Raw genomic sequence first — 12068 nt, 5'->3', positions numbered from 1 at the left:
ATATATTTGCTTAGAAAATTGGCGGTTGACCTCAACCTCTTGAAAAAAAGAATAGTACAGTGTATTTGCTATGAGCAATGTAGCATTTGTTTAATGATTTATAATTCAAATGACATGTCATTGGGATCATAGCGGCAAATCCTGGCATGTCATTGCAATCATGGAGAACTTTTTCAAAGATTTCTTTGGTTAGAAAATTAGTTGTTGACCTCAACCTCTTGGGAAAACTTCTACAATAGACTTGCTATAAGCAATCACATACTTCCTTGATCATGTAGAAATCAAGATGACATGTCATCGTAATCATACTACTTTTTTTTTTACCGTGAATCCTGAGAATCAATCAAGGAATCTATACCAATATAAAAAAGCACAGAGGGGGCAGAACCAACGAAACACGGCCATCAGATGGACATCTAACGCTCCAAATCATCACCACGATTAGCGCTAAAACAGCCAGGCTGACAACTCCCGATCGCTAATCACCCGTCGCACGCTAATCACCCGGACGTAATCCCTGGACAACGTAGCCCTTCGCCCGTCGCCCGTCGCCCGGCCGCCGCCCCGTCGCCCGTCGCCCGGCCGCCCCGTCGCCAGTCGCCCGCCCGCCGCCCCATCGCGCGTCGCCCGGCTGCCGCCCGTCGCGCGTCGCCCGTCGCCGTCGCGCGTCTCGCCGCCGCCCGTCGCCGCCCGCCGCCCGCCGCCCCATCGCTTGCCGCCCGCCGCCCCGCCGCTTTGCTGTCGGCCGCCACCAAGAAGGAAATAGAAACCTGTTTCGTGGTTAGTGGACGACTTATCTAGATTACAAAGTGAAATTCTTACTATAATACCTCTCACATGGAGGTGTACTTGGTTCCAGGATAAATGGTGGATTTATTTCTGCTTGAAGGGCCTGAACAATGAGACAAAGTGGTTGATTTTGTGGAAACAATTAATCTATACCAATATAAAAAAGCACAGAGTTGGCAGAACCAACGAAACACGGCCATCAGATGGACATCTAACGCTCCAAATCATCACCACGATTAGCGCTAAAACAGCCAGGCTGACAACTCCCGATCGCTAATCACCCGTCGCACGCTAATCACCCGGACGTAATCCCCTGGACAACGTCGCCGCTTCGCCGTCGCCGCCCGCCGCCGCCGCCTGTCGCCGTCGCCGCCGCCGCCGCTGTCGCCCGTCTCGGCCGCCGCCCCGTTGCGCGTCTCGGCCGCCGCCCATCGCTTCGCCGCCCGCCGTCGCCCGCCGCCCGCCGCCCCGCCGCCCCGTCATCGGCCGCCACCAAGAAGGAAATAGAAACCTGTTTCGTGGTTAGTGGACGACTTATCTAGATTACAAAGTGAAATTCTTACTATAATACCTCTCACATGGAGGTGTACTTGGTTCCAGGATAAATGGTGGATTTATTTCTGCTTGAAGGGCCTGAACAATGAGACAAAGTGGTTGATTTTGTGGAAACAATTAATGTTCTTGGTGAACCGAACTTTTGTCTTATTGGCTCAGTTGTGGTGCACAGGTAGGTCATTAGCTTGCTATAGAGGTAAGGAATTGGTTCCTTTACACTTATTCATCTTGGTTTGGAAGTTTCTTTCGACCGCTTTATTTAGTTTTATCTTAAGAAAATATCTGAATTATTGCATGGTATAGTATGGCGATATTTCCCAACATACATATGTGTTGATATATTTTTTCATGCCAGTGAATAGTGAACATCATTTTTGGCCGTCAGAAACCTTATTCTGGATCTACACGTGTGTGTAGTTGAAATATTCAGTGATTTTATACTGAAACCTAATTAAGTAGTTAGTGATTTTATACTGAAACCTGATTAAGTAGTTTGTGATTTTGGACTGAAACCTGATTCGCGGGTTAAGTGGTTTGTTCTGATTTTATACTGAAACCTGATTCTTGATTTACACGTATGTGTAGTTGAAATATTCAGTGAAAGTAGATTCTCTTGTTTGCGATATAAGAATGGACTTTTGATAGCTTATATACCGTTTCCCGAGGATCTTTACTATATTCGTAGTTTATATGGCATGTACAGGGACAAAATCTTGGGTGCTGATTCTAATGGGTATGACAGTTTCAATGCTCGAAATGTCTGCACATAGGACATAGATATGTACATCTCTTATTTGGGATGTTCTTTTATTTAACCAGGAGCATGTCTTCCCGGGTTTCATTTAGAAATACCGTTTCCAGTGGTGCTAAAATGACTGACAGAATTTGATAAAACATCTTTAGCTATTACATATAAAAGATTGCAACCCAATGTCTGAAGCAGGAAAATATTGTCCAAGTTTCTACACGTTTCATTTTGATGGATGTTTGTCTCATGGTTATCTATAATATGATACACAAGGAAAGCAAGTCTGTCTGCAGCGCAAGCATAGAGCTTGCTTTGATTGCATGATTTAAGCATTATGAGTGTATGATCATATTTGTTTATGTTTTGAGTCAACAATAGTTGAAATAAATACACTTTCATATCTGCACCAGAAAATGTGTGATGTTATTGTTTTATCCTTTCGTGCTAGGTACACAGTCTCAGCTGCCCCCGCCGTCCGCCGCCGTTTGTCACCGGAAATTCTGAGGTTTTCTCCAATCTCCATACAATTTTTAATTATGCAATATTTGCAATAACCAGTTTCATTCGTATCTATACTGCTTCAGATTCATGCCTGTAGTCAAATAGCCATTGCCTGAATGTGCCAAAACAGTCCTACATGTAGAGCATAATCGTAAAATATAATTTTGCAAAACATAAATATATATTATTTCAAAAATCAGTTTACTATAAAACATTCCGCATAAAGGCTGCAGTATCATAATCTTAGAATATCTTTCTACTTATATATTAAAAGCAATATACGGGGTTTTAGACTAGAGGCGCCATGTTCCCACATCATTTGGATTATCTTAACTTTTAATCATGTTGCGAGATCAAATTATAACGGCTGCAATCTACTGGACAATATAGTTTCTACTTTCTACTGTCATTTTTTTCGATATTCTTCTTTCTGTGAGCAATTCCACCGGCTTTTTCGGTATTCTCCTTTTTCTCAACAGTTTGATTGTCGTACCTTCATCTGCTCACATGTGCTGTTTAGAGTTCCTCTCCGTGCCTAATCGATCTGCATATTGTACCAAGGCTTATTCCTGCACATATATACTATGCCATGAGTCTATTGTACTAAGGCTGAGTTAATGATTGACTGCTCTGTTTACCCTCCAAAATTAATCCCCCTATCAAGTTCCAATTCTGTCCCAACTCTGTCTCGGAATCCTATACATATTATCAATTTAAATCTGCATCAAAATTTCCATTCTAATATTAGAAACATGTTTCAATTCTGTTGGTAGGTCCCTACAAGACATCATGGGATGTGATTTGCCTTTTGGTGGGAAGGTTGTGGTGTTTGGAGGAGATTTTAGGCAGGTCCTTCCAGTGGTGACGCGTGGGACAAGAGCGCAGATCACTGACGCCACACTACGGAGGTCTCATTTATGGGAGAAGATTAGAAAGATACGTCTCACGCATAATATGAGGGCACAAACTGACCCGTGGTTCTCCAGTTACCTCTTGAGAATTGGGAATGGAACAGAAGAGACGATCGGTGGCGATTATGTGCGTCTTCCGGATGACATTGTTATTCCTTACACTTCTACAGAAGAACCAGTGAACAAGCTTATTGAAGATGTCTTCCCATCGCTTCATGAAAACGCCGCATCTGGATCCTACATGAGCTCACGTGCCATTCTTTCAACCAAGAATGAACATGTGGACAATCTAAATACAAAGATGATTGAAAGGTTTCCTGGAAAAGAAAAGGTATATTATAGCTTTGACTCTGTCGAAGATGATGCACACAATAACTACCCAATTAACTATCTAAACTCCATAACTCCAAATGGCCTGCCCCCGCATCTTCTGAAACTCAAAGTCAATTGTCCTGTCATTCTTCTCCGAAATCTCGATCCTCACAACGGGTTGTGCAACGGAACAAGATTGATGATTAGAGCATTTCAAGATAATGCAATTGATGCAGAGATTGTTGGTGGACAACATGCTGGAGATAGAGTGTTTATACCGAGGATCCCTTTGTCGCCTTCGGATGATATTTCACTTCCGTTCAAATTCAAGAGGAAACAGTTCCCCATACGGTTGAGTTTTGCTATGACCATCAATAAAGCCCAGGGGCAAACCATTCCAACTGTTGGTATTTACCTCCCTGAGCCTGTATTCTCGCATGGCCAGCTTTATGTTGCACTGTCGAGGGGTGTGTCAAGGCAGACCACTCGGATTTTGGCCAAGCCAAATAATGACATAGATCCCACTGGAAAAAGCACGAAGAATATTGTGTACAGGGATGTCTTGGAGGGATGAAACAGGTTTGTTCTTCCTTCGGTCCGGTCAATTATTATTAGTATTCAATGTTCCTACTGCATCTATTGAACATATCATTTGATATCGCTCATTTATCATATTCTGATATAAGCATGTTTGTGTTTTGCAGCACCGCTATGTTGCCAGGTTTTGAAATAGGATCTTCCCACATACATTTGATTATATGTATAGGTCTATACAGCTTGAGAACGGGGCTGATACTTGCCTTGGTGGTTTAGCTTTTTTCTCAGTCTTGTTGTTCGCTGCTGTGTTTTTCCATCAATGAAACTTGGCTGGAAAATAATAATTAGAATGTTGGATTTTATAGAAATTTCTTACTTATTGTTCCACTTCAATATCTTCCAAGAGTTATATTTCTTCTGGACCTTTATTCTTTACGGTGACATGTTTAGATCATAGTACCTTGCATGTTTCAGTACGCCAACAAGTTTCAATTGAGAATTATTATTATTATTATTGCGCTGAAAATGTAAGTCTGCCTCTTTCATATGATCAGATATAATGTTGACATAAGCGTCAACTATATGTGTTTGCGCTATCTTCCTTTCACCCGTCATCTAACAGCTGAATTAAGTAGTGGCCCAGAAGCTTGATTGCCATCGAAACCTAATAAATATTGCAAGTGTAAATGGCGCCAGGAATAGTAGTTGCGCAAGATACACATACAGCAGGTAAGATGCTCTAATTGCTAGACAGATATGCTTTCGCTCAACCACAGATTTGTTGTTTATACACAGTATGTAAATACTGATCTGGGTTGACATGCTTGTCAAACTGCTTCTGTTAGGTCTACTCTCAAGTGTCGACACAAATATGGACCAGACGCTGCGAGTCATCCACAGTTTTGCATGTCTGAAATGTTAACAGTACGTTTATTGTACCATTACATGGGCTTGGGGTAATTTAGTTTGGCCAAAAGTGCATGCCATCCAATCCATTTATTTCCTCAGGTTGATACAACTTTCTCAATAGTCTCGACCAAATAAACAAAAGCTGCGGATTAAAAGAAAAGAACCGCTCTGAACCTTCAAGAGGAAAATAATGATGATGATGATGATGATATTAAATCAATCAGAAGAAGGAAAAAAATCCCACTTTGTAGCAATTACTCAATTCTCCACAGATTACACTACAATTATTAGAATACAGAAGTGTAGTTTTGCCGATAGGAGATTGTTGCTTAAAAGCGTATGTTTGTGATATTCTCTTTCTCAAGTTCATTGCACATTTGTAATCTGTTGCTGTTTATTTCCAACTAAACAGATGCTACTTCAAATAGCAAGAACCAATCCGTGAATTGTGCCTTCAGGTTTGTATGTATAAGACTGAATTTTGTTGTTTGGTAGTTGTTGTGAGAATGGGCCGCATCTGCTACTTTGATTGATTTCCTAAGATTACACGTGCATTGCACGTGCACAATTACTAGTGTAAAGTAAAAAAAGAGAACGCCGGGTTTGTGCCACATGCATTGGCTGTATGGCCCGCACTGCAGAAAGGTATATACGGCAACCAATAGCAGCTCTGTTTTTTAGGCATCATCACTTATTCACTTCGTTGTCTTCGCTTGCTACACGACACCAGCAGCGGGGCGGGGGGCGACGCGGGCAAGAAGAGCGCGGAGTAGCCAGCTAGCCGGCAATGGCGCTGCCGGCGGCTAGGTGGTGGCTCCGGCGGGAGGTGCTCGTGGGGCTTGCGCTCGGGCAGCTCGTGTCGCTGCTCATCACCTCCACCGGCTTCTCCTCCTCCGAGCTCGCCCGCCGAGGTACCGCCGGCGCCGCCCGTCTGTCCTGATCGATGTCTGCCTGTGTTTTCGCTTCCTTTCTTCTGACTCCGTGGTATTTTTCTGTAGCTAGTTTGACATAAATTTCTTATGTTACAATTCTTAATTTCGTTACACGCACTGAGCTGCTCTCAAGTCTGAAACCAAAAGACCAAAACTAAAATGTGTTATTGGTTTTAGTTCTCATGTCTATCGGCTCGACCAAAGAGGGTTAGCCTAATCTACCACAGTCCCAATCAGCCCTATTCATAGGAATTTGAGTTCTGCATATTTTCTTCCTTGGGAGAAAAACCTACTATTGTTTTCCTTTTCTTCACTTGAGCAAAGTGGCAAGATGGTTGCATGTGACTGTGAGAAGAGAGGTTTTCAGTATTCTGAATTATGGTGACAGGATTGAATTATGATGTTTGCTTTCAGGCGTCAATGCGCCGACGTCGCAATCTCTGCTAAATTATGTACTTCTTGCGCTTGTCTATGGAGGAGTGTTGATCTATAAGAAGCAGAGCGTGAAGGTATGTGTGTTTGGGTGCTGCATTTTGCTGTGGAAAAGGGATGTTCTGATGTAAATTTGGTTTAAAATTTTGGAACTAGGAGATGGCAAGTCAGTCATAACTTGCTCACCAGCTCTTAAAATTCAAATAAATCTCCATAGCAGGGTGTAAAAGGATAGAATAAATAAGTGGAATGTCTAAATATCCTTGTGGATTTCCTGATTTTTTGCATGTACGGTGCGTGTTTACTGCATCTTATGATCTTATCCCTCTACACGGGGCTGATGTATTATCCAGTGCCTTTATGTTAGCAAAGGATATTTATGCTTGTTCTGATTCTCTTGTTCACGAGTTGATCATGATGTTTCATCATCGTCAATGGTCCAAAGTGTATATGTGGTGGCACAACTATGCGAAACCATGAACGTTTCTACAAGCAGGAACCCTGAAAATATTCTTCAATTTGAAAAACATTTTGTTCCTGCAGATTAAATGGTACTACTACTTGATCCTCGCCATCATCGACGTCGAGGCTAACTACATCGGTGCGGATATGTCTAGAATTAGTGAAAATAGTGTGGTGTCTATTGGAACTTTGGTTCCTGTTTCATTACCTGGGTAGATTCTAAAATTGCTTGCTCTTGTTCATACAGTTGTGAAGGCTTATCAGTACACATCCTTGACGAGTGTGATGCTCCTGGATTGCTGGGCCATTCCATGCGTCATTCTCTTCACCTGGATCTTCCTGAAGACAAAGTATGGGTGGAGGAAGCTGTTTGGTGTCGGAGTTTGCGTGGCTGGCCTCGTATTGGTCGTGTTCTCCGATGTCCACGCCTCTGATCGTCAATCAAGTAATAAGATCATCATTTCCTATATATGAGAGTTCTCCTACAATCATCTATGTAGCCTATATGTACTTAATTTAGCATTCCATTATCTTCTCGACTTCTAAGTTTTCTTTGTTATGTTAAAAACTTGTCCCTAAATAATGAAACGAGGTGTATCCAAATTCGGTGCCACGTTAGCGGTACTCATGGTTTTCGCAGTTTTAACTGTGTGTGTACACTTTATTTCCCACACACCAAGATTTGCTCGATTTTGCACATGTCTGAAGCACTTATAAATATTACATTTTGGAATGTCTTGCAGAAGGACCCAACCCACTGAAAGGTGACCTGCTTGTATTTGCTGGGGCCACACTTTATGCTGTCAGCAACGTTACTGAGGTATCAACTAATCCTCAGCTGTCAACACTCCACTGCCTTAATTATATCAATAGAAGTTTATATCACATATATCTTGTCTACAAAATTTCAGGAGTATATTGTCAAAGAAGGTAGCAGAGTTGAGCTGATGGCGATGCTAGGTGTTTTTGGAGCAGTTATAAGTGCTATACAGATGTATCCTTTGGCTTGATGAAATTATGAGTTAGTACATTCCTGTTTTGTTCACTATATTTGTGGTGCTTCAGCTTTGACAAATAAAGTATCCAATCATATTTTGTTAGCGAATTGACATACTGAACCGGATCATTCCATAGTAATTTTGATGATATGTTATCTCTTTGCTTGGAAGATATTTAATAACTCATACTTATGTTAATAGAATATAATCAAGTAATAGATTAACCAATCATGTCTCATCCCACATGACATGGAATTCACCCATAGTATTCTTTTAAAACATCTCAAAGTTGAAAGTAGCACGCAATTTTAATCATCCACGGTTACTTGCATAGTGATTGGATCAAAACAAGGAACGAAAGAAGCAACTAAGCTGGAAATTAGAATACCTATCCCTTGACATTGCAACAGAAGCATACTTGAGAGGGAGGAACTTAGATCAACAGAATGGAATGCTGCTGCGGTGAGTCTCCCGCCGTCCCTGCACTTCTGTTATTCTGATTCAGGGTCAATAAACCTAAATTACTGTCATAGAATATTACAGTTTACTTTTCGACAACTTCAGATTCCAACTGACAAAGCATAAAGCAACTGAATTATGATCATGTTGGAATGTATTGCAATGCAGTATTTTCAAAGATTTCCAAAGCTGTTAAACTGCTAGTAAAAATTATCAGGCATCCACCTGTGAAATGCAGTCTTTCTAAACTTTACATACTGGTTAACGTTCATAAAAATTATCTGTCATCCAACAGAAAATTTGCAATGTCAAAACCTTCTGTGGAGGTCAACATATTTCCATGGCATGCCACTAGAAATTACCCTTGCCAATCATAACTTTTATTTTTGAATTGAGACCACTATTGTTGTGACGCTGGCTTTCTGCATCCTTTCAGCTGCTCCCTTTTATTGGATTCGCTCTAGCATTGTTCTTGTTCTACTCCACAGTACCTATTATCCTGAAGGTAGACCATTATCTTATTGTAGTCAGATTCATGGTTGTCCTGGAATATTTTTTCAAGAATTTAGTTCATATTTGATTGTTTCAGGTATTCGGCGCAACTATGCTGAACCTCTCACTCCTAACCTCGGACATGTGGGCAGCTCTAATCCGTATCTTTGCTTACCATGAGAAGGTTTGTGCACATAAATATCTGGTCATGCTGAAATTTTCACAATTCAAACCGCACTATATATATTGAACCGATGAGAGCAAACTTTGGGCATCTGCAGGTCGACTGGATGTACTTTGTTGCTTTCGCCGGCACAGCAATTGGGCTCGTCATCTACTCATACAAGTAATGTCGTTTTCTTCTGTTTCTGCCTCTGAACATTCATAAGAGTAGCTAGAAATATTTACTGTGATAGTGTCATATTCTCACAACTCACTGCTGACAACCTACTGCAAGCAGGGGCTCTAGGGAGACCGCCGATAGCACGGCCCAGGTTGCCGTTGCAACGGACGAGGAAGCAGCAACAGAGAACCACGCGGCGGAGCAAGTTACGGATGCCGGAGAAGATGATGAACCAGCTTCCAACAAGTCCGCGTCAGCAGCTAGCACCTGAAAGTAGAAGGAATTCGTCTGCTGCAAACCTGGCATGTGGCTACATGTGTACATTAGGATTTTTTTTGTGTATAGTAGGTTCATTATTGTTTGTAAACATATATAGTTGTAGGCCTTGGATGTATCTCTAAGTTTTCTCAGAATCCTATCCGTAAATGTGGGGACTACTATCCTACATCTGGATTCGATGTTAACCCTAACAAAACATGGAGAAATGAGAGACTTCGACATATTAGTACATGATGAACATCAAAGGAAATTGCAACTTCAAGCATCACCATAAAATGATATATTTCACAGCACAATTGATACACATCCAGTGATGGGAAATCCATTGAGCTACAAAGGAAGCATCCCTGAAGACTGATGCACTTGTTAACAAACTATTCATTTCATTGTTCACTTTCCATTAACAAGTCACTCGCCAAAACTAACAGAAGTAGAATTGTGACACGTCTTTCACCGAAACTATGTTAATGGCAGTATCTAAACACTACAGTTCCAAGGAAGCAGCAGCTTCGTATGAATCGTCAAAGCGGTCATAAAACATAGATCATTGAAATTGACACCTCACTCAGAGCCCACATCAACACCCTTCTTAGCTAAGAACTCCTTGGCCTCCGCTATATCCTGCATGCCAAGTCAAGTTCAAACAAGTTACAAATAGGAGTGAGCCAGAAATATAGTTGATACAGCAAAACAAAAGCCTCCATATTTAGTTGGCGGGGCATTCTTTGTGACCAGCATATAGATTCATCCAATAATACTATACTGTAAAAGAGGATTTTATAGAGTTTCCGAAGTCCCAATCCTTTGTATTTTGCGTAATACTAATACCTTGAATAAGCACTCTCTATCTCTATCATATGAGCAAAGAAGAAAGAAACTAGACCTTAACCACAACTAGTTTTAACATAGCGGAGAAATTGCATAGACGAAAAAATAGGCTGATGGGACTAAATCAGCTACCTGCTGTAATAGCACGGCTTCTTGAGGACACGTTGGGAAGAACATGAGCCCATATCCAACCATAAAAAGGCCGTAGCACCCGAGCGCCACTACCAAGTAGATCGGAAGCTGCAAGAACAGAATTGCCAAGAAAACATCTTAATCTGTCTGAACACAGTTTCTCAACTTAAAAGAAATTAGGAACTGAAAATTTTGATGACACTCACCAACCAAGCATAGCTGCGAGGAACCGTCGAGGTTTCAAGGAGCGCAACCCAGACGGCGGTAATCGCCGCCAGCACCGCGATGATCTTGTATATGTGCTTCATCCAGGAATCGCGGCGTTGGCCTGCCATCAAATGAATGAGAAATAAGCTAGGCAGCTAATTTAGTGCCCCCAAACTGGGCTCAAACACTAAACCGTGAATCTTATCAATCTATGGAAACTGATCCAGCAGGACGCACAGAACCCACATCCTGGACTGATGCTACAGAACGAAGCGAGTTCGTGGAGATCCCCACGGCCACGGGAAACGCTGGTTCAGAGGCAAACCCACATCCTCGACTGATGCCACAGAACGAAGCGACCGCATTAAGCGCATGGGGATCCAGATGAACTCGTGCACTGCGCGCTGGATTGCGCTTCAACATGATGTGACCCATCAACATCGATCGGCCGAGATCCGGTCGGGTCTGATGAAACCTCGCAGCAAAAAGGAACGACGGGAAGGAGGGTAGGACGAGCTAGGGATCCCTTACCGACGGGGCGGAGGAATTGCGCCGGGTGGATCTTCAGCCTGCAGGGGTTCTAGGCAGGCGCGCGGATGCGCAGGCGTAACCCCGGCAAGAGGGCGGGCGAGGGCGGCGCGAGCACGCGGTGCGGGTGGCGCCGGCGGGCGGGCAGAGGTCAAGTGTGCGGGGCGGCGGGTTGGGGGGAACTAGGAAGAAGAAGGGGAAGGGAGAAAAAAAAAAAAAGGAGACCTGAGTGTCCCACAGATTATACGCCTACCATTTTCCAGTACCTGTTCTCCCAAACACCAATTTGGTGCCGTAAAACTTTTTGAAGCACACGGCAAAAATCTTTCAGTTTTTGCGGAAAGTGTCTTTGGCTCTTCAGCTTCCTTTATTTAAAAAATAAATTAAAAATCATATGGAGTATCTATAAGTTTCATAAATTTATGGAAAACAAAATCTTTTTTTTTTTGAAAGAGGGAAAATAAAATCTAGACATACTCAATGCTGTAACTTGCAAGCATGTAAAACTGCAATGCGAAATTTATATTACAGGATACACAAAAATGATAAAATCTGAAAAAATTTCGGAGATTTTAAAATATGTGTAACGAGAACCACACTTTTATCATTTTCTCAAACTCAAATTACAAGGTATTTAAAATTGATATGCGCACATTTGTGAGATGCAACATTGGTACATTCAGATTTTTTTTTATATTTTTAAAAAAGTCATAA

General features: G+C 42.0%; 3 protein-coding genes across 3 annotated transcripts; 2 read left to right on the top strand and 1 right to left on the bottom strand.

Annotated features, from left to right (window-relative positions):
* The first annotated feature begins 3382 nt into the window (after positions 1-3382).
* LOC127298308 (uncharacterized) lies at positions 3383-4390 on the top strand. The gene has a single exon (XM_051328198.2). The coding sequence runs from the start codon at positions 3383-3385 to the stop codon at positions 4388-4390; it is 1008 nt and encodes a 335-aa protein (XP_051184158.1).
* A 1566-nt stretch (positions 4391-5956) lies between these two features.
* LOC127302390 (uncharacterized) lies at positions 5957-9935 on the top strand. The gene is made up of 11 exons (XM_051332840.2): positions 5957-6173; positions 6609-6703; positions 7170-7227; positions 7336-7533; positions 7832-7908; positions 8000-8082; positions 8497-8548; positions 8982-9050; positions 9135-9221; positions 9319-9383; positions 9498-9935. Exons 1-11 carry the CDS (start codon positions 6050-6052, stop codon positions 9649-9651), a joined length of 1062 nt encoding a protein of 353 aa, XP_051188800.1. The 5' UTR covers positions 5957-6049; the 3' UTR covers positions 9652-9935.
* LOC127302391 (dolichol-phosphate mannose synthase subunit 3) lies at positions 9925-11549 on the bottom strand. The gene is made up of 4 exons (XM_051332841.2): positions 11358-11549; positions 10826-10947; positions 10620-10727; positions 9925-10280 (listed from the first exon to the last, which is right to left on the bottom strand). The coding sequence occupies exons 2-4, from the start codon at positions 10925-10927 to the stop codon at positions 10221-10223; spliced, it is 270 nt and encodes an 89-aa protein (XP_051188801.1). The 5' UTR covers positions 10928-10947; positions 11358-11549; the 3' UTR covers positions 9925-10220.
* Between the last annotated feature and the right edge of the window lie 519 nt (positions 11550-12068).

This window comes from Lolium perenne, chromosome 5, assembly GCF_019359855.2.
Source record: "Lolium perenne isolate Kyuss_39 chromosome 5, Kyuss_2.0, whole genome shotgun sequence".
In the NCBI taxonomy this organism is placed as follows: domain Eukaryota; kingdom Viridiplantae; phylum Streptophyta; class Magnoliopsida; order Poales; family Poaceae; genus Lolium; species Lolium perenne.
Note: the sequence above shows the minus strand (reverse complement) of the source record. Positions and strands in the feature narration are given on the sequence as shown.

What these genes read in the sequence shown, in the direction of transcription:
- LOC127298308 (XM_051328198.2), top strand. Translation starts at nt 3,383, where the DNA reads ATGGGATGTGATTTGCCTTTTGGTGGGAAGGTTGTGGTGTTTGGAGGA.
- LOC127302390 (XM_051332840.2), top strand. Translation starts at nt 6,050, where the DNA reads ATGGCGCTGCCGGCGGCTAGGTGGTGGCTCCGGCGGGAGGTGCTCGTG. An exon ending in GTTATAAGTGCTATACAGAT is followed by an intron (nt 8,083 to 8,496) that starts GTATCCTTTGGC and finishes ACATTGCAACAG; the next exon opens with AAGCATACTTGAGAGGGAGG. An exon ending in TCTTTGCTTACCATGAGAAG is followed by an intron (nt 9,222 to 9,318) that starts GTTTGTGCACAT and finishes GGGCATCTGCAG; the next exon opens with GTCGACTGGATGTACTTTGT.
- LOC127302391 (XM_051332841.2), bottom strand. Translation starts at nt 10,927, where the DNA reads ATGAAGCACATATACAAGATCATCGCGGTGCTGGCGGCGATTACCGCC. An exon ending in CTCGCAGCTATGCTTGGTTG is followed by an intron (nt 10,728 to 10,825) that starts GTGAGTGTCATC and finishes CTGTTCTTGCAG; the next exon opens with CTTCCGATCTACTTGGTAGT. An exon ending in AAGCCGTGCTATTACAGCAG is followed by an intron (nt 10,281 to 10,619) that starts GTAGCTGATTTA and finishes CTTGGCATGCAG; the next exon opens with GATATAGCGGAGGCCAAGGA.